We start from the raw sequence: 23,367 nt of genomic DNA on the forward strand, positions 1-23,367 counted from the left end.
GGCCAGTTTAGTACAGTGAACTCATTGTCATGTTCAAGAAACCAATTTGAAATGATTCGACCTTTGTGACATGGTGCATTATCCTGCTGGAAGTAGCCATCAGAGGATGGGTACATGGTGGTCATAAAGGGATGGACATGGTCAGAAACAATGCTCAGGTAGGCCGTGGCATTTAAACGATGCCCAATTGACACTAAGGGGCCTAAAGTGTGCCAAGAAAACATCCCCCACACCATTACACCACCACCACCAGCACCAGCCTGCACAGTGGTAACAAGGCATGATGGATCCATGTTCTCATTCTGTTTACGCCAAATTCTGACTCTACCATCTGAATGTCTCAACAGAAATCGAGACTCATCAGACCAGGCAACATTTTTCCAGTCTTCAACTGTCCAATTTTGGTGAGCTTGTGCAAATTGTAGCCTCTTTTTCCTATCTGTAGTGGAGATGAGTGGTACCCGGTGGGGTCTTCTGCTGTTGTAGCCCATCCGCCTCAAGGTTGTACGTGTTGTGGCTTCACAAATGCTTTGCTGCATACCTCGGTTGTAACGAGTGGTTATTTCAGTCAAAGTTGCTCTTCTATGAGCTTGAATCAGTCGGCCCATTCTACTCTGACCTCTAGCATCAACAAGGCATTTTCGCCCACAGGACTGCCGCATACTGGATGTTTTTCCCTTTTCACACCATTCTTTGTAAACCCTAGAAATGGTTGTGCATGAAAATCCCAGTAACTGAGCAGATTGTGAAATACTCAGACCGGCCCGTCTGGCACCAACAACCATGCCACGCTCAAAATTGCTTAAATCACCTTTCTTTCCCATTCAGACATTCAGTTTGGAGTCCAGGAGATTGTCTTGACCAGGACCACACCCCTAAATGCATTGAAGCAACTGCCATGTGATTGGTTGGTTAGATAATTGCATTAATGAGAAATTGAACAGGTGTTCCTAATAATCCTTTAGATGAGTGTATAGTACTGTTATTATAGTGTCCTTATCAATTGTTACTAAATCAACAGGCTTCGGTGAAAGTGAATACTTTAGTGTATAGCCTAGATGTTCTGCTTTTAAATATTGTTCAAGAGACATTTTGTTTTGTTTATTAGAGGATCAATCAATCAAAGCAGTAATGTATATTCATTTTTTGATGCATGTAATATGTACAGACGGGTGACAAATTAATGGTAAAACCAGCATAAACAGAAGTATTTACAAGTTGCCACAGAGAGAGACAGGAGACTACAGGTGAGAGGCAGCCATCTTGTTGTTTGACTAGTTTCAGACCAGTCTTAGCATTGCCTAAATTGAAGTTAGCATTGTCTGTAGTTTGCCTAAATTGAAGTCAATTCAGTTCAGCTGCTGAGTTGGTGAAAGTAAATAGGTTGTAGAAAGGAGATTTAGTCAAGGACTAGCTGGAATTCTGTTGCAGGTGGGGCCAGTTAGGTGTGAATTGGGGGCAGGAAGACAAAAGCTACTTAAAGCAGCTGTTTAAAAAAAAAAAAAAAAAAGTTGGCTAGGGATCTGGTTCCCTGTGGATGGGGAATTGTCATCCTGGAAGAGACCACTCCCTTCAAGATGGAATGGTTTCACCATAGGATAAAGGTGATCACTCAGAATCACTTTGTAATGATTTGCAGTGGCCCTTCCCTCTAAGGGGTATCTCCATTCGGTATGTTCCGCCACTCATTTATTCAGGTTTTTCCTTTAATTTGTCACCTGTCTGTATGTGTACTTTTTATTTCTTTTAACTTTGAAGATTAGTTTTTGTGACACAGAATACTCCTACTAGGGCTGGGCGATATGACTTAAAAATAATATCTCTATTTTTAGAAGTTTGGGCGATACACGATATATATCTCTATTTCTTGTTTTTATCCAATCAATCCACAAAATAAGACCAAAGACATTCAAACTACAAGTATTTCGTTAATCCTTCAATGAGCAAAACTAACAAATACTACATGCAGGCTGTCATGGTAAATATAAGCAGAATGCAACACATTACAGGGCAAGTGTTTTGTGATTTACTATTACGTGTGTTATGTTGTTATGGGATATATATACACACACACACACATATACATATAAGTTTAAAAATAGCTGGCGTTACAATAGTTTTAATAAATCTTAAATGCGGGGTGCCTTATCCCAGGGATTTTATATAGAAGAATTATCCGTATTATATTAGGATGGTACAGCAGCTCCCGTCTAAAAACAGTCCATGTTCACCAATGTCTCAAAAATTGAACATCATAGTGCTTACGCGTTTCGACTTATCGAAGCACATATATACATAACAACAATAACACAAGTAATAGTAATCACGCAACACATGCGCTGTAAATGGTATAGATTCAGGTAGATTTAGCACAGCCGGGTTTATAGTGGCGCATTAACATCTGCTAGACAGACATTTCTCCTCTAAGTGTCGCGTTTCGTACAGCATGTTGTTAATACAAAATAGTTATAATAGTAGTAGTAGTAGTAGTAATAATAATAATAATACAACTGTTTAACAATTTCACCATCTTAATAAAAAGAAAATGATACTTTCTGCATGTGTTTGCATTGCTTTCCAATTTATTAAAATGCAAACAAACGTTATTATTATTTTTATACAAATGATATCAGTCTAAATTAGCTGGGGTGGGGGTGCCTGCAGATCGAGTTTAGCCCGGCGACGAGAGCGGGGCGCAACGTGTGCGCTTGCGCATTAAATAATCTCTTGGTTGTGTTGGTTATTGTGTGTCAGTTCTCTCTCCTCATGTCTGTTTGTGTTTCTGATGCCCATTTCTTGACGCATCCGATACGTGTGGAAGAACCGGGAAGAACGCAAAACGTCCTAATGACGAAAAATAATGCCGTAAAGATTGCAATTTGCGACACCACGATATAAACGATATAGCATAATATGAAACGATAGACGTTTTTCTATCGTCATACGATATATATCGTCACATCCCACAGCCCTAACTCCTACAGATGAATACTAAAATGTGTGTTGAGTTCAGTATAGAACTAATCTGGAAATTAAAGGCTAACTGAAAATGTGTAATTTCTCAAAATTAAACATTTCTCTAAATCTTCTGAAATGTCCTGGAACCACATATCACTGGAGAACTTTATGGAGAACAAGAAATAATATTAATATTGATCATTTTACTCATACGTTATTTGACTTTTAGGGTTTCAAAATGTTTTCCATTTAAGCCATTTATAAATGACAGTACAGACAAGTGACATCTTACATAATGCTCTTGATGAGATTTTAGACCAGGATCCTGTTCCAGTTAACAATTTGCATCAGGATCAGGATCCTGTTGCTGTTCAGGTTCCTATGAGTATCCTACAGGATGCTTTCAAGATTTCTACCAGGGTTGTCATTCTAGTAGTGCAGGCAACTGGTCTTGATTATCTTCAGTCTTGCTGGTTTTATCAGCAATTTGTGTGATCAATAGGTATCCTAGTTGTATTTATAAAACTCAACTGGGAAGAGAACTTGTGTACTGCCAGCTCTTCATGGCCAAGGCATGCTAATCCCAATGTCATTTTAGCACAGTACTCTGCCAGCTTTCTTGGGTATTTGTTTTGTTTTTTTACACTGAAAGACTTTGAAACAAGTTGCACAGGGGGCACAAGATCAGACGTTCAACGAATCCAAGCCAACCAATCAAAGAAGAAGAACAAATGGAAATGTGGCCCAGCTGTGCCCGGTTGTGACCTTCCAGCATCCTGTTAATAAACACCATGGACAGATACTTGAGTAGTTTTGGGAATGTGTGCTCTACTATTTAGTAAATTTAATCACACAGATGAGCTTGGCAGATATGTGGTTAAGTGGTGTGGCTAAGTGTCAGTTCAGTGTTGTTTGGAGATCAGCTTACAGTATCTTCTGGTTAAAATTACTTGCTGGTCATGTCTTCAAACAGAATAAGAAAGTAATTTCCAGGCATTTTATGTATGGTACAGTATGTATTCAAAGGATTGTGCTGAACCTTGCATTATTTAACAATGCTGTGTTAAGACATGTAACATTCTATAGATTACCTGTTCTTGATGTCTTGTTCATTTTCTCTTCTCTTGCTTATTAGAGCTTTGTCTTTTGATTTTGGATTTTTCTAGTATTTGGGATTTTACATTGTTTAAGGGTGGAGAGGACATTCATTATCGCAGTCAGACTGTGAAATATTGTTACAGCAGTCTTCTATGCTGTATAAGCACTTTGGAATGCTAATGATTTACCTTTATGAACTAGTTTAGAACTCATTTCCTTTAGATGCCAAACATTCTACAGCACAGGATGTTTGTTACTGATGCAATAACACTGCCAAAGATTCTGAATCATTCTTTAGGCTTTACATTAACTTGCCATCTGGTTTGTCAGCCTTCTCATGTTATGGAAATGACTTCACAATATTGTGATATTACTATGATAAATGGACAGAATAGTCATTGAACCTTGTGTGGAATCCAAGCTCACACAACTGCTTCAATCTCTGCCTGCGAGAAGTCAAGTTAGGGCATAAGACAGTTGAATGTTGTCTGATTGACTTGTGTCAACTTTAGAATGTTGCCTGCAAACATGTTCAAAAACTGCGTGTCCAACTGTGTGCTAAGCATAGCCTGCTATAGTGGCAGAATGGCATCCTAAGTTAACTGGGAGCAACCATATTTAGTACTCTGCAATGCAAGGAACAAGATAACTGTGGAAAATTAGCAGAAATAGAACAGTGCCTTCCAACAGCTGCTTTCTCCATTTAAGATTAATATTGTTTTTTGTTTTCACTTGGTTAGGCACAAGTGTATCACAGATGAATCATAGCTCAGTGTATTTATGTGGGGGAAATTGATTCAACAGCCTGCTTTAAATTCTCAACCTGTAAAATTGCATTGTGCAAGGCTGCTCTCCAGGCTTGGGTTCAATAAATATGAAGCTAACTGCTGATTTACAGAGGGTTTTTGAAAGTGATGTGTTAATACATGGCTCCAACTCTCTTCAGTGAGAAACAGCAGAAGAAATGGAAAAACTATAACTGTAGGCTGTGTTAGAGGGGAAAGTTGTCTTATTACAGAAAATCTATGTTTTTTTTCTTGTTTATCTTTTGCATATAGCTGTATTTGTTTGTTCACCATAAATCATTGTATTATGAAAACAAAATTCTTTTTTAACAGCAACCCATGTGGTGGTGTATTATACCCCATTCACACTGAAACAAATGCTGGCTTTTTGGTGGAATTTTGTTGCCGGCAAGGTCTGTGTGAATGGGGCAGGAAAACGAATGCTGGCAAATTACTCGTCATGTCCTTGCATTGTCGACGCACTGCATCAGCTAACTGACATAACCAATCAGAATAGGGGCGCATTTCACGATAAGGTTAAGCCGCATTTGAACAAAAACTTGTGACTGTACCGAAAAACGGACCGGGTTGTTAGAAATGCGGAGGTTGGAAATAATGTAGTTGCAGAAATTGAGTGATCGTGATGAACCAACAGAGCCGAGTCTCGTACTGGGTTCACTGGTTCAAATGATCTGTGACCACACCGCAAAAACACACAACCATACAACCTGATGAACTCGATTTGACATATTGTTTGTGTTTCCCTCTTGACTATTTGTTCTTGGCAGTGAGTCCGAACCGGACCGCCGCCCTGGTTAGAACCAATAAGTCAGTAAACACAATGGAAGGAAACTGGCAAAACAGGGAAATTTATTGAAATTTGCAAGCAAGTACACAATATCGGTCCGTGTCTCCTCTCCCAAATCCACATGCATCTGTAGCATCTCCCCAAGGCTACAGCACTCTTGCTGGCATTCTCCATTTTCTGTGTGTATAGGTAGCCTACATCCTGCATTTTGCCAGCATTCAAAGCCAGTGTGAATGGGGCGCAACAGGAAAAAAGCAGCAGATGTGTGAATTTGGCTTTTTGGGGTGAAGTACGCAATGCTTAATAATAAAATGCTCCTCTCATTCTGGTTTGAAATCATAAGCATAAACACAGAGCTGTTGTTCATAGTTCAAATAGTTGGTTTTGTCAATAGATCTTAGGTTAATAGGTGTGCAGAACCATGTTAAAACTATTCACCCCAAAACTGCCCAGTCATCCAATAGCATTGGGTGTTAAAATCAGTCGTCTTGCTTGATCAGCTCCATCAGGTCCTTTGTAATTGAAATGGTCAAAATACTAGATTGTTTTCGTCTACTTAATTTCTGTTTTGTTTGATATAATATCTTCATGTTAAGGGTAACTTTTTGCTTTAATATGACAGTGTTGACTGATACGTGCAATTGAGTTGTTCAGAAAATAAATCAGTGCATGTGTGCCTAAAGATCTAATTTATATATCTGGGCAGCGCTGAACCATTTAACTGTTAATGCGGCCCTATTGAATTTGCGTTGTACCAGATAATCTGATCTGGACTGCCCTGTGGTTTCAGCTTTCTGCTATTGAGAAGTATCGATGTTGTGACTTTGCAGTGTGCAAATTAGTGTGCCAACAGGTTTGCTTGTGATTTTGAGTTTGAGCAACCTGGATTCCCATGCAGATGATTGGGTAGTATTTATGTGAAAGTTTAACTTCAAAAACTCATTTCCTAATTTGGAAGTTCTGTTGGAAACAAGCTTTTAGTGAATATTAGGCTACTCCTTTATTGTACATTTACCTGAGGGGATTCACAATTAAATGTTTCATATTCAAACCTAAAACTCTAAAACGTTATGTAGAGGACTTGAACAAAAACTAGATTACTAGATTATAGCAGCTCTCACAAACTTGCTGTGCATGTGGTAGCCATACAGCAATATTCCATTATACAAAATACCTCATGATCTTTCCGTATTAGTGTGAAGTTGTGCTGTACCAATGTAAGTTGTAGCAATTTAAAGTTTGCAAAGTGGAAGGATGACTTCATTTGTTTTTGGCAACGATTGGTTTTCAGTATTTGTTGAGTTAAGTTTGGTTCTTTAGAGAAGATACTTATTGTGCAGCAGTTGTTTTTCTTTCCTTCTGATACATTCAGCATTGTGTAGGGCTTTTGAACTACTCCATAACTGCAGTCATTAGCACTTCAGCTGTTAGCGGCAGGTTCAGACTAACGTAACACTGTGATTATTTCTGTTCCCCCCAGTCCACCCCCCTGGTAAATCTTAATTGCAAAGTGGACTGCATAAAAAGATCCATAAAGAGCCAAAGAAGCTTGCAACAAAAGGTTTAAACAACTGAGATGATCTGCCACAATTCTTCTGGAGTGCTTTGCACTTTCCAGACGTCTCGCCTCAAGTAACAGAATAGTACATGCATACAGTGTTTATCAAAATGCTGTTTCTGTGCTAATGTATAGCAGCCTATGATATTTAGGAATGGTTACTGTAGCTGACGAAACGCACCACATCTACATCTCAAGAGATTTGTCCCTCTTTTGTTAGCCTCGGACTACATTAAAAGTAACAGTGTGGGGAGTTCAAGTTTAGTTCAGGGAGAGAGTGGAAACTAGGTTTAGGTCACTTATGGAGCATATGGTGTTTTTATGGTGCTTTTATGGTGCAGCTCATAGGCTACATAGTAGCACAAACCAGTGAAGTATCACACTTCCCTCCCTTACATGAGAATTAAATCTCCCAACCAAACTACTTTTCACAAAATACACTGCAGTTTACTGTATTGGCAGTGTTCATTTAAAACTGTTAATCACCTATTAATTTATATTTTGCTTTTTACATACTTACATCATATTTTCTTTTAGAATTATGTTTATTGGACACTGATTTATCATTGTGAACAGCAGTAAAGATTGAAGATTAAAATGATTTTATGTCAGTCAAGTGGTGCCAGTATTAGCTTCGTAAGTCTATTTGATGTTGCTGACATAATTACTGCCATGCCCTTGTCTTAACTTACTTTGATCAGCTTGACTCTTTTGAGTGAATAACCTTGTTTCAAAAGAATGGTTTGAAGATTTGGGATTCCTTTTGTTCAAGTCCATTCCACCTCAATTTAGCATACTAAATTCTCACTCTTCAAGTTCTATTCACCCCCAACTCTGACTGCTCTCTTTACTCTTCCCTAACTAGGCCTATATGTTGCAGGTGGGCATGCTCCTGCAACTCGGATTCCATTGCTGTTAAATGTTCCTCCAGCCTGATATGTTTTCTGTTAGTCCTGTCAGATCCTTTTGATCTTTCTCTTTTGCTCAGTGTGTGTTGTCAGTAGCAGCCACTGACAGATATTCAGAGCTACAGCTGACTAGCATTACCAAAGAGTGTGAGTTGCTGAGGGGACCATGTAGGAAGAGCTGTCCAAGCACAGGTTATGAATTAATCCTCTGGACAAGAAAACAAAATGGGGGAAAAAAAAGAGAAATTAAGAATGTCCTGTTTCTTGTGATCCATTCTGGTCTCTGCGGTGTGCCTTGGGGTGCAAGAACAAGTCACAGATATATTGGAATTCCTTCCTTGAGGATTTTTGTTTGGGGGTGCCACCCTTGCTCTCTTTCCCCTACAAGCTCCAGCAGCCATAGTGCTGAAATGCAGATGGACGCTTTGCTTGATGTGCCTTGGCGGAACTGGGTTGCCATGCAGCTGTGGTCTTAAAGAACAGTGCTTAAACAAAGGGGGTGGAGTAGGAGGCTTGTAGTATAGGAAACTCCAAAAGATGCAACTCGTCCGGTACAGGAGGATTTTCAGCAGGGTCCAATCCTTCAGAGCTCAAGATAGGAAAGGGGAGGAAAATTGTAAAGAAAAGCAGAATCATACTTACTATTATTCTGCTTTTCTTTAATAATAATAATTATTACATTTTCACTATACATTTCACATTATACCTTCATATACAAGGCCACTTGCAAGCTTTACAAGAATTCAAATCAATACTATATATTATACCATTAATATCATTAATACTATCTAAAAACAATGGTTATGCAAGGATACAAAAGAGTATACATAATTAGTAGCCTAATTCAAAATAATTTACTTGGACTGTAGTACCAAAAGCATTACAATAACAAGTAAAAATCCATCCATCCATCCATCCATCCATCCATCCATCCATCCCAAGTCTCTTCTAGAGTTCCAGCTCTATTGCACAGACATTGAACAAGGTTCTGGTCTGGAAACGAATTTGTCATTTTATTGTTTCTAGCTGTGTGATGTACTGTTGTGTCATGTTGCTTCTCGTGTCGTCTAAAATATCTTTATGATGGTCGAGACCCTTCACAATATCCAGCCATTACACAGCACATCACCTCTAGGACAATACATAGGCTATGGAGGGAGGGATGTCTTATCACTTCTGGTGTTACTGACATCCACCAATACAGATTGCTGTTTAAAGCATTTTCATGTTCCATTGTTACTGCACAACAACCAAAGGTGTTATTTTAAGATGGTAGAAGGAGCTGATAACCATCTGTTTCAATTGATGATGAAAAGACATAACTTGAGTTCTTATGCTGCTAAGCAGTTGCTGTTGTGCCCATTTTGTCATGGTACTACCACCTGTATTCACACTGTACTTCATTACGATGTACAATAATAACAAAGAATTGTATTTTTTCCTTGATGATTCTAGAAAGATGCATTATTTAGGCTAATGGTTGATTATTAGTATAAATAAAAGAAAAGTTATTTAACTCATTGCATCATTAAACATTTCGTTCATAATATAAAGAAACGGGATGAGTACACCTATAGTTTTTGAGCTCCATGTTTTCTTGTCCGTTACCCCAACAGAGGTGTTAGTATTGTCTTGAAACTCATTTAGGAGTCTGTTACTTGTTCACATCATATGTTTAATTTATTTGGCTGATGCTTTCATCCAAAGGGACTCACATGGTTTACAATTAGTTATTTTTAGCATACAAATTACAGTATGGATTGATACTGTTGGATTTGTTAACTGGAGTATAGTTCTGTGTAAATTTCCTAGTTCCAGAGTACTGGAGCAGTCTCTACCTGGGATTTGAATCCACAACCAGCTCCGACCTTGAGTCTATTTCTCTAACCACTGCATTACAATGCTTTATGCTAGGGCTTGAACTTGAACTTTATTTTCCTTATCACTGTTTGCCTGTAAATAGTCAGTGATCAAGGTCTTAGGTTAACTTTTGTGTTTGAATGACAACAAAGGTGGAATAGAATGAGGGCCTCAATCAAGACATGAAGGTAGGATGAAGCAACTTTGTAAGGTCTTTACCAACTTTTTAAGAAAAGGGATAATGGGTATATTATATGGTATACCTCAATCCCTATTTATAATTGTGTCATTCTGAACTGCTTGCCAAAGAGGTTGTTGTTGGTTAGTTAATCATATCCTGTTTGAACCAGCAATCTTTGCACTGTAGAGCACAATCCAAACTCTGATTAGAGGCCATTAGCAGTTCGAGGTATAGGCTACAGTAACAAAGTTTTTGGCAACTCCATAAGAGCTCCATAGGTTATTGTTCAGGAATCTATGAAGTGCATTACTTGTTTTGTCTGGTTATTTTACAGGGCTTGAACAGTTTTCTTAATTGTGCATATCCCTTTCATTAAAAGTGGAGAACCAAAACTATTTATTTATTTTTAAATCCTGGAAACTGAATTGGTGGACGTTACCAGCTATCGTGTTTTGAACAATTTTTCATTCCAGTTATCCGTATTTGGCCTTCCTAAATCCATTGCCCCTTGGGTCCTAGGGAATAACAGACTAGTTTTGTATCTTAGTCGGATGTCCATCACTCCAGCACATTAGCTCTGAATCCCTTTCTCACATTAAACCTTTTTTAATTCCGTGCGTTTCATTAGCATAGCACAATTGCTGCAAGAAAATGGTCACAAATCCCTGATTCTCAATAGCTGGCTAATACTCAATACTCTTTACTGGAGAGTACTTTAAATACTCAAAAGCTTATCCGTTTTGTCATTTGGAGTCAATACTATACATACTAAATAAATAGTTCAATAAATTAATACATTTACTGGTAATTGTAAGGAATTAGTTTGCACATACTAGTCCGTAAATAAGGTTATGCTTGTGTGCTCTGTTTTCATGCGAGCTGTTTTCATAGCGAGCATATCCTTGCACCTACCTCATCACAGCTGATGAAATGCATAGTGCGGTGAGTTAGTTTTAAAAGAAAAATGTTTAAACCTATTAATCAAAATACATTTTGTATAGACTTGTAGAGAATACTTAATGTACAAATATGCTATCCACCCAGCTTTTAAGTATTTAAAATCTATTAACTGTTTTTTGAGGGTCAGCAATTTGCGACAATTGCTTCCAGCAATTGTGCCATGCCAACAAAACAATAAATTAAAATTCCTTTAAACTGGACATGCAGAATAAAAAAAAAAAAAGAGGTTTTCATGGATTCATTTGACTTTGTGCGATTTAAGCCAAAATACTGAAGTATCCCTTTGTGGGTTAGAGATTTAACTTGATAAAAACATTAACAAAATGGATTAACAGCTCAGAATACAATATCAGATTAAAACCTATTGTTTTCTTTCATTTTGTTTTTGAACTGAACTGAAGTGCGTTTTATAAAACAGTGGATTACAAAGTACAGTTTACTGTGTGCACATCAGTCACTATTTAAATTCTGCCAATGGCTGTGCTGAGGTGATGTTGATTCAGGTAAAGGAACAACAGGTTTATACAGAAAAATTATAGAAATCCTCTATTATCAGGGGGTGAAGGTTGTAGAGCTGCTTGGAGTCCAGTTGAGACCAAAAACTCCTCTTGCTGTAAGCTAAAAAGTTGTCAGAATGTAGTGATATTATTTCATATACAGTGGCTCTCAAAAGTGTCCACCCCCCTTGGATTTTTCCACATTTCATTGTGTTAAAGCATATAATCAGAATGGATTTAATCAGGAGTTTTTGCCACCGATCAACAAAGAAAATGTCCATAATTTCAAAGTGAAAAATATAATATATGGCTGAGCTGGGAGACATTGTGCATACTGTAACAGTCCGGGTGCGTTACAAAAGTATCCTTTATGGGAGAGTGGCAAAACGAAAGGCATAAAAAAAAAAATTAAAAAAAATTGCTGTATCCAGATGTGCAAAGCTGGTAGAGACTGATCCACATAGACTCATGGCTGTAATTGCTGCCAAAGGTGCCTCTACCAAATATTGACTGAAGGGGGTGATAACTTATTCATTCAATGATTTTCTGTTTTGTATTTGTAATTAATTTAGACGTTATGGACATTTTCTGTGTTGATCAGTGGCAAAAATGTTGTAACAATGAAATGAAGAGGAAAAGTCCAAGGGGATTGAATACTTTAGAGAGCCACTATAGATGTTGTTTCCCCCATTTTCCTCCTCTTTCATTGTCCTTATATTGTGCAAGCTTAGAGAAAAATTGATTCCCACCAGCTCCTTTGAGTGTCCATTGTAGTTAATTGGCAAGCTATTGGATGTCCACTATTCTGTATTTTCCTGGGGAGGATGAGCTCTTGTCTTTCTCCTACAGGTTTAAAGAGTCATTACATTATATCAGTGCTGGACATAAATGGGGGTTCATCCACATCGACACTCCCATTAGGGTAACATTCATATCTCGGGAAGAATTGAAAAAGGACTGAACAAATGGCATAGTTAAAATACAAACTCACATGAATCCAGATGTAGGTATGTTGACCATGTGCATTAGGACCTGATGCAAAAGTCTCAGGTTTATTACAACAGATATGAAAACACAGTGAGGAAATTCGACCTCTCGGATGTTTTTGGAGGGCAGTGCTTTCTGTGTTGTTCTATATTACCACTGCTAGCTTATGGAAGAGCACTGTTGCTAGGGCAATGTCGATAGAGTAATATCTCCCTATGTTGTGTTTAAAGGAACATTACAAATTTGGCAAGAATGAGCATGTGGCAGTTTCTCCATATTTGTTTCTCCAAGTTTTGACTGTGTATGTTTGTGATGAAGGAGAGTAACCATGACAGTTCGAATTTGTGTTGTATTTATAGCAACAATTCAGCAATTGTGTATGACTTGTGCAGTGCAATTGCTTAGTGCCCACTTGACAAAATACAAGCATCTTGATGTTACGTAGTTGATTATATGATCAATGCAAATTAATTATATTTAGTGATGTCAGTGTGTGCAGAGTGGATAGAATGTACTTGGTGTACATAGAGCATTATGCTTAATGATAATGTGGAGAACCAGTGTCATTGTTTAACTTATGTTTTAAACCTTTATCAATACGTATGCTGCTTGGTAATTCCATGCTAAATCACCCAGAGGTCCCCACCTGGATTATTTTCCCAGGTGTACATCTAATGATGGCTTAATGCAATCGTTCTGGGTCTGTCAGATATAGGAAGAGAGATGCACCCCATAAGTAGGTTTTGTTAATTTATTTTTACATATTTTTCTCCAGATTTTTAAGTAGCACTTCTACCTATTCATCACAAACACCAAATATGATTTTTGTTTGAAAAATACCTACAGGAGATGACACCAATTTAATCTAATCTGAATCAAGTAAAAAATTATTGAGCTGTTCCTGAGGCTCAAACAAATCACAAAATGTGAAAAGTGCTTTCCCACCCCACTTCAGTCAGCCTTAACATCATAAGTAATTGGATTTTGTTTTACTGGAATTTTGTATTTAGACCTCATTTAATATATGGGGAAAAAAAATATGGAAATCGGAGATGGTCACCTGGGAAGATTTGGGGATTTAAGGTGATTTTGGTATGGAAAGACGCTGCTGTAAATTACCATTTAATTCCGCACACCTAAAATAAGCCTTAAGATATCTGTTACAGTGCTGAAGGTAAGGGAAATGCAGCTCCTTTCAGCCTTGTCACTGCATACATGTATTTGTTTTCCAGTCCCTTGTCTGTTTCTAATGCCAGAGGCTTTGAACTGTCTCACTGATAAGTTTCAGCAAGTTGACTGGACTACCTGCTGGCAGGGGGAGAGAAACCAGCTGTGCTAGTGAAAGATTGGGATTCAATTTGGTATGGGTCTCTCCCTTCCCTTCACCCCCCCCACGTAATGGTCATGCTTTGCTACAGGGCTTTTCAATGAGGCATGGAAGCCTTGCTAATGAGTAATCTGAAGAGCTAGAGGACTTTCTTAGGAAAAGGGAGGGCTTGGGAAAGCAGTGTTGTGATTCAGACGACTGTAGCTGGAGATAGCAGTATAGATTTAAAGGAAAAAAAAAACGGGAGGAAAAGGATAGGCTAAAAATAGTGGCCTGGTTTCAGCACCTTCCGGGGGAAGCTCAATTCAGCAGCCCCCCTGCTCCAGATCTTGTGTGTAAATCATTTATTTTATTTTTTGGTGGCCTGGACCTCCCCAGGGTCCAGCTGCTAAAACTCTACCTCTGTGGGAAGAGTGTTTGGGTGCAGACAGATTTGTATGGGACCTCCCTTCCCTGTCTCTTTCCTGGTCTGTATTATTACTGTAGTAAAGCTACAGGAGGGGGCAGCTCTCCTCTTAACTGTACAGATCTCTTGCAGGGCCGCTCTGATAGCCACTGGAAGAATTTAAGTCTTCAATTCCAAAGATGTAAACCCTGAAATGGATCAATCTACTTTTATAAGAAACTGTTTCCTTGGGCAGACTGAGTTTCAGATAACAGATCAAAACCTTTTTCAGACCTTCATAATTAATGCACACTCCTATGCCCCCTGTATCGATTGCTTGCACTGCTCTTTGTCTGTGTGATGTTATTTAAAAAACTTCTTAGAACAAATGGCCTCCTGGTTATTCCACTGTCTAATACATAGATTTTTTCTTCTGTTTGTTTCCTTATTTCCTTGCTGGCCAGTTTAGGTTTCTGAAACTACAGTGACAATGTCATAGTCAGCTATGATGTTGCACAGCATCACTCACGGTAGGGTTGGGCAATTTAACTATCATAGCATACAGTAAAAATATAACAGGGAAATAATTATACTGGATTTTTTGCTATGCACCCTTTCCTGTCAAAAAAACAACCATAAGCTTCTGAAAGTAAGAAAAAAATATTAGTGATAATTTGAACAAATGAAAGCTATTAGGCTATATCAAATATGTTCTAACATATGGTTAGTTTCTCCCCATCCCTATTTCAAGTCTCATGGTCTTCAAACTGTATATAGTAATATTTTAAATAACATTTCTCATTAAACCATTTAAAACCCTTCACATCCAACTTGATCAATAGCACTAACAATTAACAATCTCTACCCAATTAGCTAGTTTAGATCTTCACACCTTGACTTTTCTCAATCAGAAAAAGTTAGTAATTGAAAGTGGAAAGAGCACAGCAGCAACACTTCATTGGTGTGTGTTTTTATCGGATTCAAAACAACCGATACAGTGCAAAATAGCGTCATTTGTAAACTGCTTCAAAGCTGTGGCATTAAATTTGAATGTATCATATATATATACACCATATATTGCCTGTAATTTTATATAATACCGGAATATATATTTTGTGCCATATCACCCACAGTTGGGCTAACACTGCCAGGATAGGATAGGCAGTGAATGTACCAGGGTTTTCTAAGTGTACAATGCAGTTGCAGCCCCTATGGCTCATTGCCTGTGAGCCTGCAGTGTTATCAGTGAGAGCTGTGTCCTCCCCACAATTTTATAGCTTTGCTGTTTACGCTGTGGCGATACTTTGAACTTAATTTCCACCTGGCCTGTTGCTTCAGTTGCGCAAGTGGCCTACATTTTCCCAAAGCAGTTTGTACATTGGCATATTCTGAACATAAATTGTGATGCCAAAGAAAAGTGTCGGGTTCAGAATACCAATAAATAGATTTTGTTTTCCAAATGTATTTATTCTCTGAATATTCTCTGAAAACATTTGGTTGTGTAAACGTATGCTTTGTGGTTCATGGGTAAAAGATCACTCCTTAACAGCAACCTTTCAACAGAAATCTCTGATTCTTGGCAAGGGTGTTTTTGTGGTCCTTTTTAATACATCCATATATGATAACCTTATTTGGAAACTAAAATGCCTTTTTTGTTTATTCTTTGCAAAATAATGATCTGGTAATTTCTCTCTATGGAGTGATACTTTGAATCCACACATTTGTCTTTTTTTCCTGCACTAGAACATGTTACCTTTTTATATGATGACCTCAACCAGTTTCCCCAAAGTATAATAAATATTGTTTTGGGTATTTTAAGTATTTTGTGGTTAGAATGGTGGAAAATGGCTAGGCGGCTTTAAAGTGTGAACAAACTTGCCAATGCAAGATGTGTACATAAACTGCTTTTGTGCAACTGTAGTGTTTGTTGTAGATCGTACTTTTTTATTTTTATAGTGTTTTTATTTTATTTTTATTTAAACATTGTTGGTACTTGGTACTATCCATCAGAGGTGTTTCTATGGATTGTCTGCAAATTCAAAATTTGTTTTCCTCCAATGGAACTCCTGCTTTCCAAAGTAGGATAACTGCTTCCTCCCCCTCCCTCTTGCTCTCCCTCTCCCTCTGTCCCATCCCCCGGGGGACTCGGGGAGCCCCTGCCTCCCTCATCCCATGTGACCGCCCACCACCCATCCCCACATCTCTCCGTAATGGCATTCCGACCTCATAGAGCTACAACTGAGCGCTGCACTTTGGAGTCAGAGCAGACAAATTGGCAAGAGAGGGGGAGAAAAGAGCACAGCCCCTTCACAGGATTTACCCACACGAGCAGGCAATTTCAGCCCATCACAGCAGGGATTATTGCATAATGTGCCCATGTTTTTTTCAATGGCATCTGTGCCAGAGCACCTCAGTGCGGTTTGTGGAGCAACTCTGATTGGAAAGAGAAGTTGGACAAGGGTTGTGTGTTTCCATGAACTTTTTTTTTTTTTCTTGCTTTTCCACCCCTTTATCCTGTCATTAATGGAAGCTGTCTGGTCAGGAGGTCAGTAGTACTACTATTTCTTTTTTTTTTTTTTTTAATGGAAAAGATCCCAAAAACGTTTCTAGAGCTGATTCCCAGGTTGTGTGATTGTATTGTGGGAATGGCTGAGATGGCTTCAGTTATAGGCTACTTTTACAGGAGGGAGGAGAGGTTGTGGCTGATTTGAGGGTACTGACAGTGCCTTAGATGGCTCAATTTGTTTATCCCACTATCGGGTAATGCTTAGTATGGTGTGTATAATTGCTATAGTCTATTTCCTTCTGTTGAGTTTTGCTCAGATAAGGTTAACAGACTGTTACAGCATCATGCACTACTGTTTTAAAGCCTTGTGGGGGTTGGGGTTGGAAACAACACTGCTTGGTAATCCACATTTTATTATTATTATTATTATTATTTTTTTTTTTTTAAATAAACACATACATTCAACATTTTCCATGGAGTTTGTGTAAACTACCTATGTCCCAGCAGAGTGGTGTAAAAGTATAGCTTATATAGTTTTTGTGTGAAACGTTCACAGCAGTACAGTGTCTATATCAGAGTGCTTCTTCGTGGAACAGTGCTAATCTTATATATCATAAAGGCAATGAAAACAAACTCCGTTTATTATTCCACTGCTGCTACCCCTCAGATCCCTGTTCCTGCCTCAGGCTGATGGTTGTGCCATGGGTGTAAAAGTGTTGTGGGATAATTTCACCCATGTTTGTTGCAATATGATGATTGGATGTTTCAATATAATTAATACATATATAGACTACATATGTGGTAATAAACTCTCGGTGCATACTTTATGGATTATTCTGTATATGTTTGAAGTTACAAAGCATATTTTGTATGTTATACCTTTGCCTGCTTGGTGATTTATCCTCGTATACAACATTGTAACTACATTACTCTCAGCAAAGCACGCATTTAATTTATTTTCACCCCTCTCACAAATTTGGAATAAGAATTTTTAATCTGCTCTGTTCAGCACTACAAAACTAATTCTTAATCTGGAAAGATACAGACAACACAGGGAGGACTATGACCCCCTAGAGCCACAGGGGTTGCTGTTGTGCAGCAAGCATGGCAAGTTATATGGGGAATCCTGGTTAATTAAGTTGTGTCTAGGTAATAGGGCCAATGTGTGCTCTGAAATAGTCTTTTATCTGTTGTGCCACTTAAGGACTTTCACATTTGTTTTTTGTGCAACAATTCACTTCCACTACATGTTCATTTCAGTGGAGGATACAACTTAGCTGTCATATTTAAGGGTAAAAATTACACTTTGCTCCAAAACAAAACCTCTTTTTCCAGGCATTCCCAGTTTTTGCATATTAGGGCTGTGCGATATGACGATATATATCTTATGACGAAAGAAAAACGTCTATCGTTTCATATTATGCTATACCGTTTATATCGTGGTGTCGCAAATTGCAATCTTTACGGCAGTATTTTTCGTCTTTACGACGTTCTTCCCGGTTCTTCCACACGTGTCGGATGCGGCAAGAAATGTGCATCAGAAACACAGACAGACATGGAGGAGAGTGAACTGACACAATAACCAACATAACCAAGAGATACTTTAATGCGCAAGCGCACACGGGCCGCCCCGCTCTCGTCGCCGGGCTAAACTTGATCTGCAAGTACCCCCACCCCCGCTAATTTAGATTGATATAATTTGTATAAAATTAATAAACGTTTGTTTGCATTTTAATAAATTGGAAAGCAATGCAAACACATGCAGAAGGTATAATTTTATTTTTATTAAGTTGGTGAAGTGGTTCAACAGTTGTATTATTATTATTATTATTATTATTATTATTATTACTATTATTATAACTATTTTGTATTAACAACGTGCTGTACTTGTAAGTAGAATCGAGACGCGACAGTCAGAAACAAATATCTCTGTCTAGCAGATGTTAATGCGCCACTATAAACCCGGATGTGGTCAATCTTCCTGAATCTATACCATTTTACAGCGCATGTGTTGCGTGATTACTATTACTTGTGTTATTGTTGTTATGTGACAATAAATCATAATGTGTATATGTATATATGTGCTCTGAGGAAGATAAGTCGAAACGCGTAAGCATTATGATGTTCACTTTTTCTCAATTAATTTTTGAGACATCGGCGAATATGGACTGTTTTAAGACGGGAGCTGCTGACCTTCCTTCCTTGACCGGATAATTGTTCTATATAAAATCCCTGTGATAAGGCATCCCGCATTTAAGATTTATTAAAACTATAGTAACGCCAGCTATTTTTAAACATATATATATATGTGTGTGTGTGTGTATATTTATACATTGAGGGGAAAAAAAGTATTTGATCCCCTGCTGATTTTGTACGTTTGCCCACTGACAAAGAAATGATCAGTCTATAATTTTAATGGTAGGTGTATTTTAACACTGAGAGACGGAATAACAACAAAAAAAATCCAGAAAAACACATTTCAAAAAAGTTATAAATTGATTTGCATGTTAATGAGGGAAATAAGTATTTGACCCCTTCGACTTAGTACTTGGTGGCAAAACCCTTGTTGGCAATCACAGAGGTCAGACGTTTCTTGTAGTTGGCCACCAGGTTTACACACAGGAGGGATTTTGTCCCACTCCTCTTTGCAGATCCTCTCCAAGTCATTAAGGTTTCCAGGCTGACGTTTGGCAACTAGAACCTTCAGCTCCCTCCACAGATTTTCTATGGGATTAAGGTCTAGAGACTGGCTAGGCCACTCCAGGATCTTAATGTGCTTCTTCTTGAGCCACTCCTTTGTTGCCTTGGCTATGTGTTTTGGGTCATTGTCATGCTGGAATACCCATCCATGACCCATTTTCAATGCCCTGGCTGAGGGAAGGAGGTTCTCACCCAAGATGTGATGGTACATGGCCCCGTCCATCGTCCCTTTTGATACGGTGCAGTTGTCCTGTCCCCTTAGCAGAAAAACGCCCCCAAAGCATAATGTTTCCACCTCCATGTTTGACGGTGGGGATGGTGTTCTTGGGGTCATTCCTCCTCCTCCAAACACGGCGAGTTGAGTTGATGCCAAAGAGCTCGATTTTGGTCTCATCTGACCACAACACTTTCACCCAGTTCTCCTCTGAATCATTCAGATGTTCATTGGCAAACTTCAGATGGGCCTGTACATGTGCTTTCTTGAGCAGGGGGACCTTGCGGGCGCTGCAGGATTTCAGTCCTTCACGGCGTAGTGTGTTACCAATTGTTTTCTTGGTGACTATGGTCCCAGCTGCCTTGAGATCATTAACAAGATCCTCCCGTTTAGTTCTGGGCTGATTCCTCACCGTTCTCATGATCATTGAAACTCCACGAGGTGAGATCTTGCATGTTGCCCCAGACCGAGGGAGACTGACAGTTATTTTGTGTTTCTTCCATTTGTGAATATTCGCACCAACTGTTGTCACCTTCTCACCAAGCTGCTTGGCGATGGTCTTGTAGCCCATTCCAGCCTTGTGTAGGTCTACAATCTTGTCCCTGACATCCTTGGACAGCTCTTTGGTCTTGGCCATGGTGGAGAGTTTGGAATCTGATTGATTGATTGCTTCTGTGGACAGGACTTTTATACAGGTAACGAGCTGAGATTAGGAGCACTCCCTTTAAGAGAGTGCTCCTAATCTCAGCTAGTTACCTGTATAAGACACCTCGGAGCCAGAAATCTTGCTGATTGATAAGGGATCAAATACTTATTTCCTTCATTAACATGCAAATCAATTTATAACTTTTTGAAATACGTTTTTCTGGATTTTTTTGTTGTGTCTGTCTCTCACTGTTAAAATACACCTACCATTAAAATTATAGGCTGATCATTTCTTTGTCAGTGGGCAAACGTACAAAATCAGCAGGGGATCAAATACTTTTTTTCCCTCACTGTATATGTGTATGTGTGTATATAATATATATACACACACACAATAAATATCGAGATATATATCGTGTACTGCCAAAATATCGAGATATTATTTTTAAGTCATATCGCCCAGCCCTACAACATATGCTTCTTTTTATACTCTTGGCTCTAAAAACGCCAACATTTCAGTACAACCCATTATTCACAATAATCTATAGTAACAAAAAATGACTGTGTCATTGTACAGAAGACTTACAAATAATGCTGTTTAGGAGTGAGCTGAATAGGGCTATCAAACTCCTTTGATTCACAGCAAAGCACCCATTGTCTTTGGCAGAGGTGTCACACTTTTCATCAGTTGTTTAACACCTATTGGCAACTGCAGGCAACAGTTTATATAATCTATAGTTCTGTGTTGTATTATTCTAGATGGCACTCTAAACACTTTTTCTGAATGTCAAATGCTAACCCTGCTGTTGTGTAGTGTCATCTGTGTTTGTTGCTTTCCCTATTATCCTCCTTGCAGAGCAATAAGTAGTTAGATTATGACTGTAGTGTTCGTAATCCTGATCGATGGAGCTTCAGATCTTGGTTTATTATACCTTTCTAGGCATGTTTTTACCTTGCTGATAAAGTAGTCATTGGGGGGAAGTAGTCATTGGTAAAAAGTAATTTCAGTAATTGGTTTCTGGTAAAAACATTTCCATAAGAGTGACGTGTATGAATGCTAACCTAAATTATGCTAACATTTGTATTTAATGTCTCCATATTTTGTTATACACACCAATTAGCCATAACATTATGACCTCCTGCCTAATATTGTGTAGGTCCCCCTTTTGCCGCCAAAACAGCCCTGACCCGTCGAGGCATGGACTCCACTAGACCTCTGAAGCTGTGCTGTGGTGTCTGGCACCAAGACGTTAGCAGCTGATCCTTTAAGTCCTGTAAGTTGCGAGGTGGGGCCTCCATGGATCGGACTTGTTTGGCCAGCACCTCCCACAGATGCTCGATTTGGCTTGAGATCTGGGGAATTTGTCAACACCTTGAACTCTTGATTCATCAGACCAGGCAACCTTCTTCCATTGCTCCGTGGTCCAGTTCTGATGCTCATTGTAGGCGCTTTCTGCAGTGGACAGGGGTCAGCATGGGCACCCTGACTGGTCTGCGGCTACGCAGCCCCATACGCAACAAACTGCGATGCACTGTGTGTTCTGACACCTTTCTATCGGAACCAGCATTAAACTTTTTAGCAGTTTGAGCTACAGTAGCTCGTTTGTTGGATCGGACCACACGGGCCAACCTTCACTCCCCACGTGCATCAATGAGCCTTGGCCGCCCATAACCCTGTTGCCGGTTCACCGCTTTTCCTTCCTTGGCCCTTGTCAAAGTCGTTCAGATCCTTACGCTTGCCCATTTTTCCTTTGAGGACAAAATGTTCACTTGCTGCCTAATATATCCCACCCACAGATCGGTGCCATGATAACGAGATTATCAGTGTCATTCATGTCACCTGTCAGTGGTCATAATGTTATGGCTGATCGGTGTGTATTTATTAAAGTTTTAGTTTTTGTATTGCAAACATTCATGCTGTAGGGATTTTAAATTGTTTTGTATAACAACAACAAAATATTGTCCCTGGGCCATCTTATTTTTATCATCATGGAGTACAATAGATGTTTTCAAGCTAATGCATACTTTTTGTACTGTGGCTGTAAAATTGGGAGTCTTAATTTATCTGTTTTAATGCTATAAACACTTAATCAGGTGACATATTTTGTTTTGTTTGTTCATTAGGATGTCTTCTCTCTCACAGAAAGGTTGTAGCTACAGTTTTCAACAAACAAACAAAAAGTCTGTGTTGGTGAAGAGTTGCAGAAAATAGAGAGACTCGGTGTGTAGTAGAAGCTTGATTCTTTATTTCGGCAGTTGCAAGGGGAGACTGACCTGAGAAGTTTCCTCAGACAGTCTCAACAATTTGTTATTTTATGGGTTGTGTTCAAGGCAGAGAAGACAGTTATTTCCTTCTTGATTGGTGTAAACAAGCTTACTAAGCAAATTGTAACTAATTAACAAGAGACATTTAAATGACTTACTATAAAGACTTTATGAATGAATAACCTCTTGGTCAAGGATGCCAACACAGCAAGTTTTGTTAAATAACAAGATGTAGTGAAACAATAGAATACAGAGCCTTAGAGATAAGATCGCTATATTTGGGAGGGAGGTTGTGTCAGCTTTAACCAGGTCCGAAGAGTAACGGAGAAACCGTCAGCTTTAAAACTCTAGGAATGTGAAATGTATCTAGAAATATAAAATTTAGATCTTCAGTTTGCATTTCATGTCAGGATTGCCTTTCTTCCTCGTGTTTTTTTATTTATTTATTTTCTAAATTAAATCAAAGTAGAAACGTATTCTGTGGAGTGAGTTTTTGTTGTCCAGCTCATGTGTTGTACCAGAAATCGGAGATTAAAATATATGACATGACATCACAGAGGTGCTAACTCTGGAGCTGCTTTGCTGGAAGTACATGGAGAAAATCTGAAAAGTAATGAAAATAATTAAAATGTTTTTTTTATACACGTTCGACCACCCTATTTTTCCAAAAGATCCAGCTGTTTGTAGTCCTAAAAAGTTTTTCACCACCTGGATCTGTCGCAATT

At 38.6% G+C, this 23,367-nt stretch overlaps 1 protein-coding gene across 12 annotated transcripts in view; it reads left to right on the top strand.

Moving 5' to 3' along the window:
* numb (NUMB endocytic adaptor protein) overlaps window positions 1-23,367 on the top strand; it is a 113,952-nt gene that overhangs the window by 45,070 nt on the left and 45,515 nt on the right. For 2 of the 12 annotated variants that reach the window (XM_066694846.1, XM_066694848.1), the window contains exon 1: window positions 16,574-16,857. The exons of 7 other annotated variants lie outside the window; for them this stretch is intronic. In XM_066694846.1, the coding sequence (XP_066550943.1) occupies window positions 16,689-16,857 (169 nt within the window). In that variant the 5' untranslated portion in view covers window positions 16,574-16,688. Of the gene's footprint in view, window positions 1-14,781; window positions 14,843-16,572; window positions 16,858-23,367 lie in introns of those variants that run through there. 3 more of the 12 variants (XM_066694849.1, XM_066694847.1, XM_066694850.1) reach the window with 3 other exon arrangements.

The sequence above is a fragment of the Amia ocellicauda genome, chromosome 21, assembly GCF_036373705.1.
Source record: "Amia ocellicauda isolate fAmiCal2 chromosome 21, fAmiCal2.hap1, whole genome shotgun sequence".
In the NCBI taxonomy this organism is placed as follows: domain Eukaryota; kingdom Metazoa; phylum Chordata; class Actinopteri; order Amiiformes; family Amiidae; genus Amia; species Amia ocellicauda.